Source organism: Malaya genurostris, chromosome 2, assembly GCF_030247185.1.
Source record: "Malaya genurostris strain Urasoe2022 chromosome 2, Malgen_1.1, whole genome shotgun sequence".
Lineage (NCBI taxonomy): Eukaryota > Metazoa > Arthropoda > Insecta > Diptera > Culicidae > Malaya > Malaya genurostris.
The window spans coordinates 260111216-260134634 of NC_080571.1; the positions used below are offsets into that span (position 1 = coordinate 260111216).

The window sequence follows — 23419 nt, forward strand, 5'->3', positions numbered from 1 at the left end:
AACTCGTTCATTTTAGAGTCTGCTAGTCAATAAACTATATTTACTAGTTCGATTAATAGAACGCTTAGCAATATTTTATTCCATCATTGTTAAGAATCACTTTGTTCTAAACTTTGTTTTCCTTGCAGTATGTACAGTATCGATCAAAATACTAAACCATAGACATCATTAAATTTACTTCCATGTTTCAAATTTGGCAGTTTGCAGTTCTGCCCTGAGTACGACCTAAATTAACACAGTATTTTGTCTTTCTGTATAGAAAGGATATATAATTGCTGAAAAAACTACTTTTGATCGAAGACCCCTAGTGTTATATATTATTCGACTCAGCTCGACGAGATTTTTCTCTCCGCTTAATTTTCCTGGAGAAGGCTCATTTGGAAGATACTCTTGGGCTGTGAATCAAGTTTGAAGATCAATAGGCTGTCGTTTCTGATTTCAGAGATATAATGGTATAAAACACGTAACCGACAAAATTCACTTTTTCCTCAATTTGATCGGAAATGGCTGAATCGCTTCTCACAAACTTAGGCTCATTCTAAAGCCACTGTTGGGTTTTGGACGAAAATGTGATTAAAGGACGGCCGCATTTGGTAAGTTATTTAATAATTTATAGTTTACTACAGCTAGTCGCTTCGAAAATGGAGACGTTGATTTCATTTAAATAAACTTGCAAACAAAAAATATAAAAATGTCTTAGTCTGTATTTAATATGGATCCAAATATCTGATTTTCCAAGACCTGTTGAAATGAAGCTGATTAGTTTTGAGTTACACTGAGGTCTTTTTTAACGCGGTTTGTTTACGCGTATTTCCGAAGTTACGCGGATTTTCGGAGTGACGCGTTGTTTTACGCGGATTTCCGAAGTTATGCGGTTATTTTAGCGCTGTATTTCTTTGCGCGGTACGTATCTGACACGTAAAAAGAGACCTCAGTGTATTTTATTAAAATTAAGAACAACATACTGTGTTCTTATTTGGGTTATTCCTTTCTTCTCGAATGGATTGGAATATTCGGTCAATGTAACAATGAGTGACCGATATAAAACTACCGATATTATGAGAAATCATAACTCATAATTCGAGAGCTGTATGCTTCTTCTAACTGTCCGCTTAACCATCGGACGAAAAATTGTTTCAGTGACCATAATTAGCTAACTCAGACAAAATCATGGGCATCTTCTAAGCATCGCAGATTTTCAGATAATTTGATTCTCTACTATCTTTACGTTTCGTCTTAGACTCGTCAGTGCAGAGCAGTTCAAATTGAACTGCTTACTGCGAACTTAAACAGTTCAATTTGAACCGCTAAGCAGACGTAAAGTTATTGCTATTTTCAACACACTTGTAATAAGCACCGAAGTGCTAAGTCTTTCCTGACGTGCCGAACGAAAACAAGTTTCGACTAATACTGGCCGATTCAGATGGTCATTTAGGGGTTAACCTTATTTTGTGCTAGGGCACATAACCAATTTCACTATCTTTACGTTTCGTCTTAGACTCGTCAGTGCAGAGCAGTTCAAATTGAACTGCTTACTGCGAACTTAAACAGTTCAATTTGAACCGCTAAGCAGACGTAAAGTTATTGCTATTTGCAACACACTTGTAATAAGCACCGAAGTGCTAAGTCTTTCCTGACGTGCCGAACGAAAACAAGTTTCGACTAATACTGGCCGATTCAGATGGTCATTTAGGGGTTAACCTTATTTTGTGCTAGGGCACATAACCAATTTCACTATCTTTACGTTTCGTCTTAGACTCGTCAGTGCAGAGCAGTTCAAATTGAACTGCTTACTGCGAACTTAAACAGTTCAATTTGAACCGCTAAGCAGACGTAAAGTTATTGCTATTTGCAACACACTTGTAATAAGCACCGAAGTGCTAAGTCTTTCCTGACGTGCCGAACGAAAACAAGTTTCGACTAATACTGGCCGATTCAGATGGTCATTTAGGGGTTAACCTTATTTTGTGCTAGGGCACATAACCAATTTCACTATCTTTACGTTTCGTCTTAGACTCGTCAGTGCAGAGCAGTTCAAATTGAACTGCTTACTGCGAACTTAAACAGTTCAATTTGAACCGCTAAGCAGACGTAAAGTTATTGCTATTTGCAACACACTTGTAATAAGCACCGAAGTGCTAAGTCTTTCCTGACGTGCCGAACGAAAACAAGTTTCGACTAATACTGGCCGATTCAGATGGTCATTTAGGGGTTAACCTTATTTTGTGCTAGGGCACATAACCAATTTCACTATCTTTACGTTTCGTCTTAGACGTCCCTTTACGTCCCTAAATGACCATCTGAATCGGCCAGTATTAGTCGAAACTTGTTTTCGTTCGGCACGTCAGGAAAGACTTAGCATTTCGGTGCTTATTACAAGTGTGTTGCAAATAGCAATAACTTTACGTCTGCTTAGCGGTTCAAATTGAACTGTTTAAGTTCGCAGTAAGCAGTTCAATTTGAACTGCTCTGCACTGACGAGTCTAAGACGAAACGTAAAGATAGTGAAATTGGTTATGTGCCCTAGCACAAAATAAGGTTAACCCCTAAATTGATTCTCTAGTATAAAACGTACACCCCTAACAAAGTGCGAATAATGTGGTATAATGAACATTCAAGTACGTCCCCAGCATCAGGTAATATACCACAACGATTCTATGATATTTGCGGCATAACAAGAAAAGTTGAACAAATCACTTTTTTTAACTACTTTCTTTTTTCTCCAAAATTACTGCCGGACAGGGATGCATGCCAGGTGGCTACGCTATTTGCAGTATTCGTATTTGTAATATGACATAGAGTTTATATTTCAGTTCTTACACAAAATGATTGGTAATCGATCAATTTACTAGATCTGGAAAATCGGTATGGTCTATTTAATGCACGAGTTGTTAAAAACCGTGTATCCGGTTTATATATTAGTTTCATCTACTTTCTCTGTTCAACAGATTGACTTAGAGGGTGATATGAAAATAGGAGCATTTACTTCGAGTTTTCGCGTCGCTATAACGGCACTATTGAGCAATTTTCGAACTATTTTTCCTGCGATATTGCTTTTAGAACCGAAGCGAAGGTAATGCATACAATTTTATCACATTTCATTAATTGAAAGTCGAGTTTTAGGTAAAATAACATGGCGAATTTACTAATGAGATGACTGTGGGTACAATAGCTCTAACTAATCAGAAATAAACTAAGAAGTTAGGGGAAGATGTTTTGACATTTTTTTTAAATTTTTATATTCCCTTAATTTTACGGGTTATCAAAATTTTATGACGTTCATATATTTACGAGTTATTTATGAATTTTCCCGAATGTCGGTCTTGACTGACTAACAAATCAGTATGACAAAAATATGTTCAGTGCGCTCTATAGATCGTTCAGAAAATAAAACTTTCATCTCACTGAACTGATTACTGAGAGTCAATAAAATTTCACCGACAACCGTAAAAATGATTTATTGTGCAAATCAACTAAAACATAGGCGGTCTAGTTTACACAGCACCGCTGACTTTTTTAAAAATAACAAAATGAACTTTTTCGTAAAACATGTGTATCTCCACGGAGAGACCGAAATCAGCATTTTGGCGAAAAAATTAGTTGATTTTCTGATTTTAGTTAGTTATTTTTTGAGACAACTAAAAAAATCTTTTTTAGTTGAATTCACCAATTAAACGTGCTGTCATTTCTTAGCTAAGTCACACTTCATTTCCATTCAACTAATTTTTTAGTTGAATTAGAGAAATAAAACGTTGTTTTCAACCAACATAAATGGTTGAATTGGTTTCTGCATATATGGCGCTTTGTCACCGAAAAAACGTTAACACCGTAATGGCTACTAGCCACTAGATGGCACACTACTACCGAAAAATATTTCAGTCGCGGTAGTCTTTTCTATATTGGCAGGTATAAATACGATGTTGTATTGGAGAAAATAAACATAAGCGAAACATAAACTTCTTTTTGAACACTTTTCTTCTAAGTCGCTGTTTTCTTCATTCGACTCTCTCACTGAAACTTTGAGCACTCGGAAAACGAAAAACCGAATACAAGTATTACACCGGACGGCGTAGCCCGGTGGGTTAGAAGATACAAAAAACATCATTTGGCATATACAATTAGAGTGCAATATTCGACACTCACTTCACTGTTCCGCGTAAAAACATTATTACGCACAATCTCTTCAAATGCGCACAAATTCTGAATAAATACACTTTCCACTAATAGTTCACGTCATTTTTACATATGGGTTTAAAAATTTATATATGGATATATCGTAACACATGCGAAAAACATCTAAACAATTTACAAGCAGTTTCAACAAGACTGTCTTTTTTAGCTTTTTAATGGATTGTTTTGCTTTTACACTTCTCATGAGTTTTTGACTAATAAACTTGTTAATAAATCTAATGTCATATTTGTTTTCTTTATGCTGTCTTTCAGAAATGATGGTAATAGATAAATAGAAACAAATTTTCTGTTTTTAATATCCAAATAAGTTGTCAATGAGAATTTCGTGTTGGATTGAAATATTGCTGGTTTTTGTCCAGGATATTCGCCAACTAAACTCATTCTCTAAAAATTAGAGTTTTTTCAGTTTTTCTTTCTCAATTTTAACTAATTTCATAGTTATTTTGGAAATTTTATTGTTAAAATCAACTTATTCAAAAACAATTATTATTAAGGCGCAGAGCTAATTTCGGTCGTTCCGTGTCAGAATGTTTCTGAGGTATAATTAAAATTCTATGCACAGAAGCCTAACCTTCAATTTGATATATACCATATGGACTAAAAAATCCCGGGCCAAACAAAAAGAACACGATTTTTTTGGTTCACTTTATTCATCAACGTAATCTCCATCAAGAGTAACGCAATCATTCCAGCGTCTAACATTTCAATACCACATTTGTAGAACGATTTGTCTCTTGCCTCAAAATAGGCCTCAGTTTCAGCGATAACCTCTTCATTTGTGCAAAATTTCTTACCAACGAGCATATTTTTCAGATCTGCGAACAGCCAAATCTGGCGAATACGGTGGATGTGTACGGAAAGACCGAAATTAGCATTTTGGCGAAAAAATTAGTTGAATTCTGATTTTAGTTAGTTATTTTTTGAGACAACTAAAAAAATCTTACTTTTGCTAATTTAGATTTTTTAATTCTCATTACATTACATAAACTTCTTTTTTATAAAATTTTTCTTCTAAATCACTGTTTTCTTCATTCGACTAAGCGAAATCGACTTTGAGAACTCGGAAAGCAAAAACCATACCATGAAATAACAAGAAACCACAGAGAAAAGCAACCGCCTACTACACCTTTCTTTTTGTTTCGATATAGACTTCAGCTGAAAAAACTACAACCAGTTGCAATATAGGTTGGAAGATATAACGAATTTCGTTTGACAAATACAATTAGAGTGCAACATTCGAAGCTCACTTCACTGTTATACGTAAAAACATTTTTATGCACAATCGCATCAAATGCGCACAAATTATGAATTAATACACTTTCCACAAAGAGTTTATGGCAATTTAAATATTGTTGTTTTACTTTTACCCTTCTCATGATTTTTCGAATAATAAACAAATAATTAATGAAACCAATTTCATTTTTGTTTTCTTCGTGCTGTCTTTCAGCAGTGATGGTGACAGATAGATAGAGTCTAGTTTTCTGATTTTAATCACAAAATTAGTTGATATGAAATTTTGCTGGTTTGTGTCAAGGATATCCCCCAACTAAACACATTCTCTAATAACATGATTTTTTTTTCAGCAAAGTAAATTCTGAATTTCAACTAATTTAATAGTTTTTTACAAAATTTTGTTGTTAAAATCAACTAATTCAAAAACAGTAATACAAATTAGGTGTAGAGCTTATTTCGGTCGTTCCGTGGGGACAACAACATATTGAAGAAAGAGGCATACTTTTTTTGTTCACCACTGTATTTGTGCGATCTCCCGCCGTCTTTGGTTTCTAAAGGAAAACATATATGAAGCATTGGAAATATCCAACTCAGAAAATCATAACGCACAAGCAAACACGAACGCAGAGGTGCCTAAGCGCCGAGAAAACTAGGTCCCGATCAGTCCAACATTCGCTGGCTCAGTCGGAACGGTTGGCAAAGTGAATATACAAAACGACAAAAAACCTCTCAGCCAATGAACATTTCCCGCTTCCACTCTTCAGGGCAAAAGCCTCAGTCGCACACCGCACCTTCCCACCCAAGCACTCGAACACGACATACCGCACCGTTGACCGCACCGACTACGGCTTTACTGTGTGGCAGTATTACTTTTACCGCAGCCCTGTGTGTAAAGCCGTACGGCAAGAGGCCACAGGTTTCGGCCTACGGGCTCGAGAGCGACTTCTTGTTTCCCGACACGACGAAACGACAAAAGCGACGAACCCGCGATCAACGATCAGCCCGAGTCGAGTGCCCGTGGTGCCTTCAGTTGTTGCTATTTTAAACAATTTATTTAAATGTTCAGTCGAGAAACGGGCGTCAAGATGAAAGCAGCTGCCAAGTTCGGGCTTAGTTTTTTAGTGCTACTCAGTGTTGTGTTCGGTGAGTGAATTATAGATAATGGCCATAGAAAATGGCTTTGTTACATACGGTGTTCAAATGAGAGAAAATTGCAACGTAGCAATCATTTCGTCGTTTCTGGATGATCGAGTCTGGAGCTGGCAATCTGCATTTGATGCCGTGGCTCCGGCGACTACAGGAAATACTCGTTAATATATTAAATATTCGTCATTTCCTATATGGTGGCTAAAGTGGCTCTATATACAGTAAGTGGCTGAACTTGAAACTGATGTTGCATCAACCGCATACACAAGCTTACACTAATTATAACTCTAGATGGGCATACGGATCATGCAGAAACGGGGTTTCTGCGCGTTCAGTCAGTAGTGAGTGGATAGCATATTTGAAAGCGAACAATTTCGTTGACAATATAATAAGACCGCTTCAGTGTGTGCACTGTCGAAATCAATTACGTGCTAAAATATGAAAGTGGCTGCATCACAAGTTGATCGTACTCTAATGAAACCGTGCTGTGCAGTGTCTCATCTTCGAACGAGCACCAAACGGGCTGCTGCTATACCTACCTATGTGTGGTTCGATGAATGGATATGAGAAAACATCTCGTGGGTTGGCCATCATGCGTATATGACATCGTGCCGGTGTTTAGATAATCGATTACGGCACTTCTCGCGTTGACACGGTTCGGGACGGTGTTCGCCTAAATCAATTTAAAGTCTATTCAAATTTTTTTACATCGTGTATTTCCTTTGTCTATGTGACATTTGATAAGCGTGAGGAAACTAGGTTTGATGGTAGAGTTCAGAGCAACAATAGCAACATAAAAAGGGTGTTTTAAAGATAATGAGTGCAATCATTTGGTACGTGAGACGACTCTGAATTCTTGTTAAAGCATATTTAGAAATGTTGTGGAAACTAGTTTGTAATTTTGAAAATAATTGATCTGACTCATTCGTATTATATTTTATTTGGAGCAGGGAAAAGCCCATTAAAGTTAGTTTCTGTCAAACTCACTCTCCAGCAGGCATGAACCCTCCTCTTCTTTTACATCCATAGATAACAATCATCGACACATTTTACCTAAAAGCATAGAGCTCAAAGCAATCGATTCGTGTTCGGAGTAGATCTGCCACAAAAGTAGCCTTGCAAACATCGCAACGTACAGAAAACAAATCGAGATAAATCAGTTTGCATAGATCGTGGTAACTCGGAAGGTTCGAAGGGTATCTCCAAGAAAGTGCGAATCGAACTAATTTGCATTGTGCTGTTTCAATGCGTTCGTAGGATATCGTTTTGGTTATAATCCAAGTAGCAATTAGAACTTGTTAAAATTGACATGTTTCACAATTGCTACAGTACGGTTATTTTTCTTTGATATGTTAGGCAAGTGATTCCACGTGTTTTTGTTACAAATGTGAAAATCATTTACATTACTGCTTGTGAAACCAACTCAAAACCCTGAAAGGATTATGTTCCATGACGGTTTTATTAACTGACTATACAATATGTTCATTTAAACAGTTTCATTTCCAGTTTTCTCTCAACAAATATTACTGCTGTTAAACATGTCAAACAAGAAACTTGTTGCACATCATACAAGCAAAGTGCGCTTTTCCAATCACACAATCGTTGCGGGAGGAGTTAAGAAATCCAATACCTGAACAATGTTTGCTACTTGGGAAGGTGACCAGGAAACAGTGGCATATTCGAACGTAGAGTTCAGTACAGTACTTTCAAGCAATGTATATCGGCGAAATCTTTAGTGAGCGAAAACTGAATCCAACTAGCGTAGAGGCTTTATAGTAAACTCAATGTTCGTCTTGAAATTTTACTTAGGCTGTGAACTATTTCGCAAATACTTTTAACTTTTGGTTAAAATCTGACACTCGAGCGGTTAAATTGAGGTTGTCAAAAAAAACCCTGCTCGAGAGCACGGTTATTTTTGACAGAGCGATGGTTATTTTCCGACACTGAAAAAATCCTTGCAATGAAAATTCTAATATTAATTCATTAGTTGAAATTATTTCCAGTGGAAAATAAACCCAAATAACTTTCCGTCCGTCAAATTTTGAAATAGGCCGCAGTTTTAGGTAAATTTAACTACTCGACACAAAATAACCACTCAAGTGTCAGATTTCAACCAAAAGTTAAAATTAACCGCGAAATGGTTCACACCCTTAGAATTCAGATGGACAGTAAGGTTACAATGTGCGTTCAATAACGGTATTATAGTCGAACTTAAACAATATGAACGGTTCAATGTTACCTCCTTGGGGAAATCCAGAAGTGAACAGTGAATGGTAAAGTTGTGCAATATCCTATTTTCAATTTCCTATTCTAAAACTCAACTTAGAGATTATTATGTGCAACAGAGAAATCGGTGTAAATAGAATCCACTTGTAGTCGTGCTTGTAAGGAACGCATGATAAGAGTTACGTTATAAATACGTGTGTATGATCAATATTTATTGAGAAAGATTACCGTTTTGCTTTTCTTTCCAGAAAGGATTTAAAATTTCTGGAAATTCCGGCGACTCCTAGTGCTGTACACTGTGAATATGCGTGAGAGTGTGCACCTTTCGATGCACAATTCGTAAATATTGGACTCGTTTGGTAGTTACTATTGGGTCATTGATCAAGTTGAAGGACAAATGGCAGACACTTTCACTTCCGGCGGTATATGGGAATAAGAGATACAACCGACAAACCGCACCCTTTCTATCCGCACAATTTCTCGAAGATGGCTGAACTGATTTTGACATACTTGAGCTTAAAAGGGTGTAAAACATCCAAATCAAATGTATTCTTGCAAATGCTTTCGGATCCAGGAATTATTGACGTAAGCAATCAATCTGGGAGTTATTGGATTTCAACAGATTTCGCAACCGATTCTTAGCGTAAAAATGCGTTACATGGCTAGTACTATGATCATACTGACACTAAGAATCCTTTAAGGTCGGGACTCGAACATATGACAACTAGCTTGTAAGGCCAGTGCCCTGTGCATTGAACCGCCAACCGGGGCTAAATTTTTCTATTGCTATTTTCTTGAATTGTGCATGGTATGATGAGACTATTTGAATGACAAAAGAAAGTTCTGATCACAGGGGTAGGTGAAATAAGAAGTACGATATTATAATTCCAACCGAGGAATCGAAAACCAATTTACGTATTTTCTAATTTTACGAAAGCTCTGTGGGATGAATCTGTATCTGCTCATACTCATTAAAAAAAAAGAAAGACATTGTTAATTCGCATTCACTGAGTTATGCTCAAAGTAGACTCAATTTGTACTAGCGGTTCAAGACGATCTGCCATGCTAAGCTAGAATTAAGTTTGAGCAGCTATGCACTGACCAAATTATGACGAAAAGTAATAGTAATTCATGTTAAGACAGGCGTACCAATTTTGTAATTTTTGAAATTGTATATAATTTCTAAAATACAATAATTGAAAAAAAAAAAACGATTTCTCAAAAAGTCATAATATTTGATACAATTTTGATCCATTGAAAGAGACGGGTTGGTAATGTCAGAGACGTAACGGGATTACGTGAATATAAATAAAACTGACATCCTTTTCTACACTTCGGGAATTTTTTCCTCTAATTTGATTCTATACCTATTTTTTTTAAATGGGAACAAACATAACGGTATTACTTTCATGTCGAATCTTACCAAAAAATGGAATGATTGCATTTTTCATGATACTGTAAGTAAAATAATGGCGACGACCGACGTATAACATGTAAAAAATCAAATGAAACAAAATATTTTCAATTTATAACGCAAAATATTTTAGTATCTCGGGAGTACCTTTTGGGAAGTGTCAAAACATCGTTTAGTAAATCGTTGCAATTGTAGGAGCGTTTGGTTATAAGCTGAATGACTAAATTGACCGGCTGAAACAACATGCACAAATGTGTTTTCCTCATATAGGTCAATTAAAATATTACTCATGGTTTATAAACATCCATAGTTAGTGTCTGTTGACACTATGTAAAAAAACATATCATAAGCCCGCTGCACTCGATAACTGAAAATATTCCGTATTTCTATGGCATTTGCATTGGCATTGAATGTCGCCTCAATTTTGCACTTGGCATTGAATTTCACATCAATGCTCGTTCATACAAAACATTTTAGAAAACTTGAACTTTGAGTTATTTTTGGATATCTCATACTGAAAAAATTATCATAGCAATTTATGATATTATATTTCCGATGGTATGGAGAAGAAATTATGTTGCTGCGTTAAATACAACAAGAGATATTCATTATTAAGTTCTACTTAATCTTGTGCAGGGTAAATTTTGAAAAAGCGGCCCATAGTAAAGTAAGTAGGGGAAGATGTTCGGTTGCCGGCACCCCATCGTAACATTTGACAGAAAGTAGATAGCGTCATTCAGACAAATGTAATGTGTGTGAGACGACGCTTATACTTTTTGCTGCGCTTAAAACAAATTTCAATTGCTTGAAAATCAACACAAATGTTTTTTATGACTTTTTTTATAGTATCATAAATTGAAAAGCATCAATCGAAAAGGTGGGTGGATTAAATATTTATGAGGTGAAATCGATCTATTTCGTGATTTAATATCGGATGCTACCAAAATTTTCTCAACCAAAGTTTTTTTTCGTCATTTTCAAAATGTCTACCAATTTCGGTAAGGTGTTCCATTACCGGTACCCCATTTTTTTTTGACAAATCGCGAAAAATTGTCAGTGATATGCAGAGATGCCAAGTCAGCAAATTTGTCTGTAAATTATCAAATGTCTCAGTTAACATGTAAACCTATTTTCGTCTAAAGACTTTTTACAGACTTTTGAAACTTCGATCGTTTGCAGGCATTCGTTAGAAATTACAGACTTTTAAAAATTTGCGCGATCTTTTCATTTTTGCCAGCTAAGCTTATTGTATTACCTGGCATCCCGGGTGATATGCAACTCGTGGACAACTTGACGGCTTCAATACATCCGTCATATAAGTAAAAACTTTGGTTCTTTGGTTCTGTCCGCAATGGCAACTTCAAATAAATCTTCCAAGTCAATGAAATTGAACTTTAAAGCACTGATTAATGCCAATAAACGTTGATTAGTGAATAAGAGGCCAATAAATTCGATTGCAGCAACGTATTCAATCCCGCGAAGCCGGTGGAAGAGCGGTCAAATCAACACCAAAGGTGCCAGCATCCAAATCATTGGTCAAGAGAGCCAAGGCGAAGTCATCATCAGACAATGAAGACTTATGTTCAAAACGCCTCCGAAAAGAAGAAATTCCGTTTTTTCTTTGAATAATTGCAGTCTTTACTGGGGACGGGTATAGTGTGATGGGTAAGTCGATGCCTTTCACGCAGCCCGCCTGGGTTCGATTCCCAACCCCGCACATAGGGTCAGAAAGTTTTTCTGGCCCGAAGAGGGGAATGACCTTAAGGTTAAAACCTCTATAATCGAAACAAAAAAAAAAAAGCAGTCTTTACTTATATTTTTCCATTTTCAGCGAAATTTCTTGGGGTGCCGGTTATCAAACACCTTTTTTCAAATAGCCAAAATTTATCACTTAACTTAATCGATGTTAAATTTTTTCAATCGACTGAATCAAACTAGGTTGTTAGTTAGGGACTTTATCTTTCCATTGATATATATATTTTATGCATTTTAGGTGGTTTGACGTAAAGCCGCCTTAACTAAGCTCATATTAACAGAAAAGATGCTTGGATAGAAGTTGTCCGTCTGCTGTTGTAAGGCTTCTTCGCGGCAAAATCTGGACAGGTCTAATTTGGAATAAAGCTGATAGCTCAATCTCAGACGCATTTTTATTCATTTGATTGAGAATTATTATTCATTTAGTAATTAATTATAGTTACTTAATTAGGCTGCGGGGAGAAACTACAAACTTTTGAGTTTACTTCAGCTATTAGGGTCTGTGCAGACTTCTCTGCAATCGATTCAGATGCTTTTGTCCAATATTTTCGAAAATCGTCTATAGTTGTAGCTTGTTGGTTATATTGAAAGAGTTCTCTCTTCACGAGATCTCAAAACCGCTCGATAGATCGCAACTCCGGGCATTTAGGTGGATTCGTATATTTCGGTATAACATGAGCTCAATGCGCTTTATACCATTCCACTACATCTTTGGTGTAGTGGCAAGATGCCAAATCAAGCCTTAATAGCGAGGGAGTGTCATGGCTATGTAGGAATGGTCACAATCGCTTTTGAGGTATTCCTTATGCTTTGTTCCGGTAGCGATGAAGCTTTGTGTTGTTCGACCACAGTTGCGTATTGCCTGCCAAACCAAATATTTTTAGGGAAACTTGGCAAACAGAACTTGCAGGAAAACCAAACTATTTTGCAAGTTTTCTTACTGACATATGAGGATTTTCACTGTGATCGCACGTAATAAGAAATTTTTGAACAATTTTGATATTTTTTACTGTTTTTCCAGATAATCATTGTAGGGGTACGCAATTGGTCTATTCTTTCTGAACTCATTGAAAAAGTGATCAGTATGGGTTTTAATAAAAATAAACGGATTTTATTTTTATTGGAATAAAAGTATAAGTTAAAAGTTCTTTATAGATTTGAAAGATTAGACCAAATGTCTTATCGTTTTAATTAATTTCATTTTACTTCGTACGGTCATTTCACGGTTACAATATAATTTACACATAAAACCTCCAAAACACATGTTTTTTCAATATTAATTGCAGAACAAAATTCATTGAATTCCTAGTGCTACGTGGAATTTCAATTCTATAATTGCATTCCATTCAAAATTGATTTTCAGAACATAGTTTACCTGCACGGACACATTGTTGTGTTGTGGAAAAATTGACAATCGTTTCAGGCACGCAAACACTTCACAATTCACTAGAATTATGCAAAAGTTACTCCCATTGAATGTATCTGCATTCCATCAGCATGCACCAACACCGTGCTTCAACGGATCAGTATCATGACAACAACAAAAAAAAACAAACAAACGTAATAACATTGTGTATTTAATCGTGCTGCCATTCACTTTCGCTTTCCTCGTAGCTGTCCTACTGAGTCTAGTCAATCGAACCAGTTTCACTAGTTCTACTTCCTGACACGTTGGTGGCATTAGGCAGAGTTCATGGACATCGCAGAAAAGTGCAACCACAGAAGGTAAAAAAAAAATAATTACTTCTGGCCAACTTCTGTCACTTTATGTGAATCAGAAAATAAATCAATTTCCATGGAATGGAGATTGTCGCGAGCTTATCGATGATGACATCCCGATAGCGCGATGCCACCGAGACCCGTCTCGGGGAGTCGATTGTTGATCGTGGTTCGTCGAAAAGGTCAACAAGTTTGCAAAAATAGCATCGACTAGGAAGGTGATTATCATAAAAATCAGATCGGTTTTGAAATATTTTCGCGTTTCAGTATAGGCTGGAATCGTTGGCGATGTTTTGTATTTTAAATTTTATTGAGAATGTTTTCATATTCACACTATTCGAAAATGATAATTCGAATATAATATTAGCTATTACATGAAATAGGACCAATTCAAGTTTTTGAAATTGGTGATCACCTGAATGCAGAGATGGCATTTCACCAGAGTTATACACGCTGGAGTCAGATTCTTGTCCACACCGAGGATGCAAAAAACGAAGCACCGCACAAAGAGGAAAGCGCACTTCTTCTCAGTGTCGAATAGACAGCATTTGAGTGTGTGTTTGTGGTTAAAGCAGCTGGCGCGAGTGAAACACATTCTCTTCGCATGAATCGCTCACACGCGCTCTCGTCTAAATATACCCAAGTTACCACTGGCGCGTGATGGTGAGCGAACACTTCTGTGAACTTCAATTAATAGAGAGTAGATCTGGCCTTGCTATGAAAAATTTGCAAGGAAAACCGAAAATTTTACGATAAATTGTTTTATTTTGCTGATTTTGCGTGTCCACGCTTCTTCACGCAAACATACAGCAGAGTGCTCACCGGCGTGTACACCTCTGTGAAAGTATCTGCATCCACCTCAGAGAATTTATTAGCTAATGCTCTAGCACTTTGGTGCGATTCAGTGGAAGAGGTAAAAGGAAATAAACAAACGCACTCATGATGCGTGCACACTTTATACAACAGTGGTGTATAAATGTGAAAGAGAAGAGCTCTCGTTGAAGTTGTCAGTGCGAGGGGAGAAATTTTGCTTGCTCTTCGTCACACAGAGGAGATAGACATCTCTGCCTGAATGTATAACTAGTAGTAACCAATAGCGTCGAGACTATGTTTGCACGGAACGACCGAAATTAGCTCTGCGCCTAATTCGTATTACTGTTTTTGAATTAGTTGATTTTAACAACAAAATTTCCAAAATAACTATAAAATTAGTTAAAATTGAGAATTTACTTTGCTGAAAAAACTCTTATTTTTAGAGAATGTGTTTAGTTGGTGAATATCCTGGACACAAACCAGCAATATTTCAATCCAACACGAAATTCTCATTGACAACTAATTTTGTTATTAAAATCAGAAAATTTGTTTCTATTTATCTATCACCATCATTACTGAAGGACAGCACAAAGAAACCAAAACTGAAATGGGTATTATTAACAAGTTTATTAGCCAAAAACTCATGAGAAGAGTCAAAGCAAAACAATCCATTAAAAAGCTAAGAAGGACAGTCTTATTGAAACTGCTTGAAAATTGTTTTGATGTTTTTCGCATGTGTTCGATATATCTTTATTTAAATTTCTAAACCGATATGTAAAAATGTCGTAAACTGTTAGTGGAAATCGTATTTATTCAGAATTTGTGCGCACTTGAAGCGATTGTGCGTAATAATGTTTTTACGCGGAACAGTGAAGTGAATTTCGAATGTTTCACTCTAATTGTGATGAAGTTTTTTTGTATCTTCAAACCTTCCGAGCTGCGCCGTCCGGTGTACTATTTGTATTCGGTTTTTGTTTTCCGAGTGCTCAAAGTTTTCAGTGAGAATGAAGAAAACAGTGATTAAGAAGAAAAAAATTCAAAACGATGTTTACGTTTCGTTTATGTCTTTTTCTCCAATACAACATCGTATTTATACCTGCCAATATAGAAAAGACAACCGCGTCTGAAATTTTTTCGGCAGTAGTGTGCCATCTAGTGGCTACTAGTCATTACGGTGTTACCGTTTCGGTGACAGGGCGCCATATAGCTGCAGATTGCAGAAGCCAATTCAACCATTCACATTGGTTGAAAACAACATTATATTTCATTAATTCAACTAAAAAATTAGTTGAATGGAAATGAAATGTGCCTTAGCTAAGAAATGACAGCACGTTTAATTTGTGAATTCAACTAAAAAAATAGTCATTTCAACGAATATTTTATTATTATTAAGGGAATGAGAATAAAAAATCTAAATCAGCAAAAGTAAGATTTTTTTAGTTGTCTCAAAAATAACTAACTAAAATCAGCAAATCAACTAAATTTTTCGCGAAAATGCTAATTTCGGTCGTTCCGTGTAGCTTTTTATGTTCCAGTCTTTACCCATCATTTTCTAAGCAGATATTTAGTTAATAACACAGACGATGACTTTTTCGAAGAGTTTGCAGTTTTCTGAATTTTGTATTTCAAATAAAAATGCTGTGTTTCTCGCTTTTCTTGAGGCTTTGTTCATGTTTCCATAATGCAATTACACCCGCACGGACTTTTGGCTCCCTGGGCAGCCATGGCCACCAGACGGCCACCAAAAATAAATAAAATAGTAAATAATTAATATTCATTTGTTAAAGCAAAAATTCGTCATCTACTAAGTTCAACAGCAATTTGTTATTCAAATTGCACCAATTTAAAGGAGGGGTAAAACCATATCTGGAACTATCTCGATCGAACATAGTTCCGTGGAGTTATACTGAGTAAGGACGGTGAGAATATATTTTAATCTTTTTCTCTGGTGTTTTCTGTAATCCAATCATGCATTCTTCAACCATATTTAGTGGTCAACTGGTTTACTTTTATATCGCTTACCTGGTAACGATAGCCATGCAATAACGATAACGACCGACTATTTCATATTGATTTTCATGTATGTATGTATGTATGTGTGTATGTGTGAAGCCACCATCAGTTCAAGGCATTACCAGTATATGGGGGTAGACTTACAGTAGATCTGAATTTGATTATCAGATAGCTTTCATATAACTACTATTAAGAAGGCCAAAATGGGTTTTGAAAACCCGGCGCCTTCCGCCTTATATATATATATATATATATATATATATATATATATATATATATATATATATATATATATATATATATATATATATATATATATATATATATATATATATATATAAGGCGGAAGGCGCCGGGTCTTCAAAACCCATTTTGGCCTTCTTAATAGTAGTTATATGAAAGCTATCTGATAATCAAATTCAGATCTACTGTAAGTCTACCCCCATACACTGGTAATGCCTTGAACTGATGATATATATATATATATATATATATATATATATATATATATATATATATATATATATATATATATATATATATATATAATAAATTATAATATAAGATTGATAAATATTATGCGATGATACAATATATAACAGGTAATATCGCAGTGTAAGTTATGCTCATCTTTCGTCACAGAATGACATGAACAATCTCCCAGTATTTCTCACGAGACATAATCGAACTGGTACAAATAAAAGTTTATCGTAGTATGCCCTGGTAGAATTTTTGATACTAGCGTCACATTTTGAAACGGTGACTTACTCCGGTTTGGATGGAATCATTCCTTTCTTTCGCTGTAACTCCAAAACTGTTATTGTACAAACACACTGTATAATAAAAACCTGATTTAATCCACCTAGAGGTGTATTGATGTCTTCCTCATATCCCACATATTTTCATATATAAATGTGTGGTATTCTTCAAAATAATTTTCTTTGATTCTTGGAAAACAAAAAGGTTTGTCCATAAACTAGTATACCCTACAGAGTATATCAAAGTCGGTTCGAGAAAAGGGATTGGGATCCATTTTTGAGTCTATGGCTACAATCTTCGGTTGTTGATCGAAAACCGTGAACCAAGAAAGCCAAAAAAAATTTGTTTGGTCGTCTACTGACAATGACTACCGATTGGAATAGTTTTGAGGCAAGTTTAGAAATTATTTTACGTTTTTTACTTCGCCGCTCTAAGTGACGGAATAAATAATTGAATAATCTTCACACTGTAATTCCGGAACCGAAAGTTTTAAGTTACGGTACCAAATTTTTAACACACTTTTCCTTATAATTCCGAATGAAATTTAGGAGGTTTGTGTGGGACCGTGAGACCTTTCATTTGAACCTAAGTGAGAAATAGTTTGAAATATTGATTGTTTTCACTAATTACCCTGTAACTCCGGAACCGGAAGTCGGATCGAAATAAAACTAAGGAACTTTGTAAGGGACGATTGTACCTTTTATTTGAATCTAAGCTCATGTAAAACGGTTCATCTATCTACGGGCAAGGTGAGTGAAAAAAAAAGTTACATACATACATACACACACATATACACTTACATACATTTTGCGTAATCGACGAACTGAGTCGAATGGTATTCGATACACGGGCTCGGTTCAATGATCGGGTTTCACAATGATTGCATAACCTTTCTATATGAGAAAGGCAAATTCCTTTCTCTTGTCATGACCCAACATTATTCAATGAATCGTATGGGACATTGTAATCTTGAGTTTATCATTGGTTTTAAACTCTATTTCTAAATTAACCAGCCGAATGATGCTTCTAGGGATGACCAAATTTGCTTGCCTTACAACGGTTAAGGACTATTCACATATTTTAGTACCGTGACGGTTCAGTGAAAGTGCCTTCAGTGCGCCGTCAGTGTTCTTTTTATGTCGGAACCCTTCTGTTCCGTTTCCGTTCCGGCACAACAAATGCAGTGACATACCGACTTCAGAGACAATAAAAAATATCGGTGACGACGAATTTGGGTTTGCCGGACGGACGCTACACTGATGGCTGTGAATGTGCGCATTGAAAACGAATGAAATAATATCAGTATCCGTGCACGGTGTCGTGCCGGCACTGAACCGGATCGGATGTGTGTGAATAGTCCTTTATTCATTTATTTTAAATCGACCATCAAGATAACACAACAAACTGAAAAGCTCAAGGACTACCGCAATGTACGACTTCTCTTGTTAGTGGATTTCGGTCACCGAAAACTTCTATCTCATTCACCATATCTCATTCGCTTCACGGTACGGATTTTGTATTCAGGGCTAGTCGGAGAGCTAACGATTGTAACACTAACTATATTCCAAGAGCATCTGGTCTGCCCTTGCCGGAGCCTCTTCCCTAATCGTTTTCGGTTGTTTACTCGAGGCGTCCTATGTCGCACCAATCTCGGGAGTCTGCTGCTTTGAAGTGGGAGAATCAGGCCACACCACCGCAGGTTTATGTTTATTTATGAAATTGTCAAAACACACGTCGGTTGGATGCTTCTGAAACAGGAATGGCAAACTAGTTTGTCGTGCTACTTGTCAGTTCTAGATAATCCGAATGTTTAGCAAATTTTAACATGTGTATATGTATGGCCGGAATTGGAGGCTCACACAAGGATTCCTGCTCTACGATATGAGTTCGCGTTGAGCTGAAATTTCCTCTTTGTTAGCGGTGTAGATTTATGGGTAGGAACATAGGGTGAAGCACGGTGAGTGATTTATGGGGCCCGTTTCAGCCATAAGCTACAGCACTATGCTGCTGTTGTGCACGGTGTCACTTGTTTATATAGAAGTGATCAAAGTTTTTCACGCTTTGTTTGTACATGCTTTTGTGGTGTAGCTTGTCGCTCATATTCGAATGGCTCTCGCTCGGGTATCGAGGGGAGAGAAGACGGGAATTTATTGCTAGGTCGCGAATTCGACGACTGTCATTGAAGATGACTTAAGATTATTCCGCTCTTCAAGGTAACTATCGTGCTCGGGATTGGCAACTAGTTTAACAGGTTTTATTGACATTGTCTGTTGAGTGATATCGGGATTAATCTTTTTTCCACGATGTGAACAATTTATCAATCCCTAATCATGAGTTGTCAGTGAGATGATGCAATTAATGTTTGTTGTTTAGGTCTTTCGGCGGCACAAAGTCAACTGAGGAGACAGTATGAAACCAATCGTCGTACACCGGCACGCGATAAGGATGTCGCGATAAAACCATCCCCTGTACGAGAGCCAACAAATCCGAACAGGGGCGCATCGGAGGACGATTTAGACGCAGAGCTAACCGAGAACTGTCCCGAACCTAATGGATATTTCGCGGATGCGGAACAGTGCGATAAATACTATGCATGCCGCGATGGTCACATTGAGGAGAAACTCTGCCCGGATGGAATGGTTTTCAATGATTACGATTTAGAGCAGGAAAAGTGTGATCTACCGTTTAACATTGATTGCTCTAAACGACCGAAGCTTCGTAAGTTCAATTGTAGTATTGGATTGTAAATGGGTTATGATATTATGAAAACTTTATTTTTTTCCAGAAACTCCTATACCGGCCCAGCATTGTCCGCGTCAGAATGGATATTTTGGAAGTGAGACTGGATCTTGCGATAAATTCTACTACTGCGTAGATGGCAAGTTCAACATGATCACATGCCCGGCTGGTCTCGTGTTTAATCCCCGGACCGGTATCTGTACATGGCCTGACGAGGCGGGTAAGCTCGGTTGCTCGTCGGAGGAGTTGTTCAAGTTCTCATGTCCGAAGGTTAACGAAACAGTAGCTGTAAGCCATCCGAGGTACGCAGACCCAGAAGATTGCCAATTCTTCTACGTGTGTATCAACGGTGAAACACCTCGTCGCAATGGCTGCAAACTCGGACAGGTGTTTGACGATACCGCAAAGCACTGCGAATGGGCCCGCAAGGTTCCAGAATGGTGGGTTGTCAACATTTTCAAACTCAAACTTCTGGGTGCATTTGCGAAAACGTGTTTCTAATTCATTTCAGCGCTGACTGGTACAAGAACCGCTTGACAGATGCTGAGTTGGATGCATTAGAAAATCCACCAACTACTAAGGCACCGGCTGTCAAGGGTTCGACCAAGGTCTCACGCCGACGTCCGTCCAAAAAACCAAAGCTTGATGAGGAGGAGTAATTGCGTTCCGTGTATGCAATATTCAATTGTATTTATCACAAATCAAAATACTCATAGGCAATTTGGATCGATACTCAAATATTGTTATTTATTTGTTTTTTCGGAATCATAAAACTATATAAAACTGAAAGAAATATCTAAAATATTTGGGTTTTCATTTATCGTTATTTTCCCAAAAAGGTGGGAGGGTGATGGCAAGGACATAACTGGATGAAGTGAATACGATTAAAACAGACACGCTTCCAAATATCGATCGTTCTCATTAGCAGATTTGAGCATGCTCTCGCTTCTTTGCTATCAAAATAATAACTATGTATCTATACTAAAGTCGACCTAATCAAGTCAAAATTATTCTAACACAAGATCGAATGATGCCTACGGTGTGAACTAACCACCCCCTTCTCCTGTAGAAAATTTGACAATTCTTAAAAGAACCAGTTGGTCGAAGAAATTGGGCTCTTGAAAATCGACCGATTTGTTTTGCGACTAAGTTGTGAAACACATTCGAATGTGTTCTATAGGTAGTATATTGATCAACTGTTCAATTTATTAAGTAGCCGTACAATCTTGACCGATTTGTACAAGATTAAATCTGTTTACTAAACCGGCTTTCGCATCGGTCAACGCTAATGTTAAACTCCCATATGCGTATGTGCAACAAATGGTTACTTGATCGATGGATCCGTTTGCCGATTGTACCGACGAAACCCTACTAAGTCGTTGGGATAATCGGGAGGATTTTCTACGGGGACATTATTATTGACCAGCCAGATGATTCCCACATTATCGAAATGACGGAATGCGTAATGAATTCTTACTCGACTGCATGATTTTTCAGTGCTCGATCGGTTCAGTGCTAGAATTTTCGCCTGAGTTGGCAGCTCGATCAACCTAATTGACAGTGACATTATAAATGTCATTGAATATTCGCTCATTTTATGAATGTGTTAGTGTGAAATTTAAGCGACTTAAGCCATTTCACTACACTCCAGCTAGAGGAATGGATGATGCTGACTAAGGTAGGCCGTTTTGTTAATTTCCAGCGAATTTCAATAGTTTATATTGGGATTCTAAGAAGAACTGGTTATTTACTAGTTCTGTATATCCGAAAAACATGAAGTTTTAAATTTGTATATTCAGTTATATAATGTTTTCGTTTAAAAATAAACTGAAAATCAGCACGAAAACGTGCAAAATCAGGAAAGAAGAAGAAGAAGACGAATTGACAATTCAGTCCGCATCTTCTCACTCAATTCCGAATGATTTCCGAATCAACCGGTTGTAGGCGAACCGGTTCATTCGGAATCGGTTGTTGCACTGGAGTTGGAATTGATTCGGAATTCATTATGATTTCCACATGAAATTCCGAATGAAAATTTCTCGCCGATTCGGAATTGATTCGGAATCCATTCGGAATCCATTCGTGTGGGTTGTAGTGTCATTTCCGTAGATTGAAATTCTCCTGGGAAACTCCAGCGGTGGTCACGATTTTTTTTCTGGCCATCAGGCAAACAGTTTCCGTAATTTTCTGTAGAAGTATTCCAATCCCCTTAGATTTTATCTACGGATCCGTACATCCGTAGAAAATCTCCGATTCCGCAGATTTACGAAAATTTGACACTAGCATTCCAATGAAAGAGAAGATCAAACAGTTCGATAGTCCCACGACAAAAGGGCCTAACTGCAAATGACAGTATCTCTGTGTTTACTTTTTCCTTCACGATTTACCGGATTGATTTTATATTTGACGCCTTAAGCTTCGCAAAACTTTCAAGTTAAAAACACAAGCTTTCGATTTATGTTTTATATTTCAAGAAATTGCTGTATTCGCTCCGTAATAATCAAAAGAGAAAGTAAACAAACTCATTTGCAGTTGGGTCCTTTTGTCATGGGACTATCGAGTTCTTTGAGATCGGTTATTGGTTCTCAGAAGAGCCGAATTGTATGGTTTTTTCCATGTTAAACCAGTTCGGATACATTTTTCTCGAATGCGACGCTCCTACTGATGAATTGAATGTACTGAATACACTTTTGTTACTCCTGCTGATGACTAACTGCGTAAAATCGTTGATAATATTCCGTCCAATGCACTCAAACATGATTGAATTTCGATCTTGGTTTTCCTTTTATAATCATACAGTTGAGCAGCGGTACTAATATGTATCTGATTACATAACAATCGCCGTTTTTGTGCGGGTCATTAAATTGGTTAAATTCAGTTTAGGCTGAGTACTGAGTAGATTTTAAAATAACACATTGAGAAAAATTTTCTTTGATTCCAATGTTGTGAAAGCTTACGAGGTCTGCTCGATAAGCAGTGAGATATGGTAACACTTATTTCAATACGTCAAATTTGACCTCAACATCCTATAGTTGAGTGTTATAAATGGTGTTCGTGCTCAGATCACTATGTCATTCTAGTCTTCTTGTGCTATTTATAGTGAGTTGCAAAATTCGATTCGACGGAAAATGGAGTTTATGATTGGAATAGGTCTCATAAATGGAATTCATAATTTATGATCAGCTAGCTTCACCTTTGGGTGATGAAGCATGTTTACGGCCCTCCATTTAGTTTCCTGGATTCAATCGTGATCGTCGTACGCTCCAGAATGATCTATGCAAATAATCCCGAGAGCAATCCTTCTTATCCTACTTTTTCTTTCTGGTTGGCGTCATTTCACTTGAGATGATACCGATTGATGGCACACAACTTAGGCTATATTGCTATTAATTTTCTTTTTTATTCCAATGG

At 36.9% G+C, this 23419-nt stretch overlaps 1 protein-coding gene across 1 annotated transcript; it reads left to right on the forward strand.

The window, feature by feature from the left end:
• The first annotated feature begins 6317 nt into the window (after positions 1–6317).
• On the forward strand, positions 6318–20810 carry LOC131429705 (protein obstructor-E). Its single transcript, XM_058594017.1, has 4 exons — positions 6318–6567; positions 19643–19987; positions 20055–20448; positions 20520–20810. The coding sequence occupies exons 1-4, from the start codon at positions 6483–6485 to the stop codon at positions 20665–20667; spliced, it is 972 nt and encodes a 323-aa protein (XP_058450000.1). The 5' UTR covers positions 6318–6482; the 3' UTR covers positions 20668–20810.
• Positions 20811–23419: the final 2609 nt, after the last annotated feature.

What these genes read in the sequence shown, in the direction of transcription:
- LOC131429705 (XM_058594017.1), top strand. Translation starts at nt 6,483, where the DNA reads ATGTTCAGTCGAGAAACGGGCGTCAAGATGAAAGCAGCTGCCAAGTTC. An exon ending in CTCTAAACGACCGAAGCTTC is followed by an intron (nt 19,988 to 20,054) that starts GTAAGTTCAATT and finishes ATTTTTTTCCAG; the next exon opens with AAACTCCTATACCGGCCCAG. An exon ending in GCCCGCAAGGTTCCAGAATG is followed by an intron (nt 20,449 to 20,519) that starts GTGGGTTGTCAA and finishes AATTCATTTCAG; the next exon opens with CGCTGACTGGTACAAGAACC.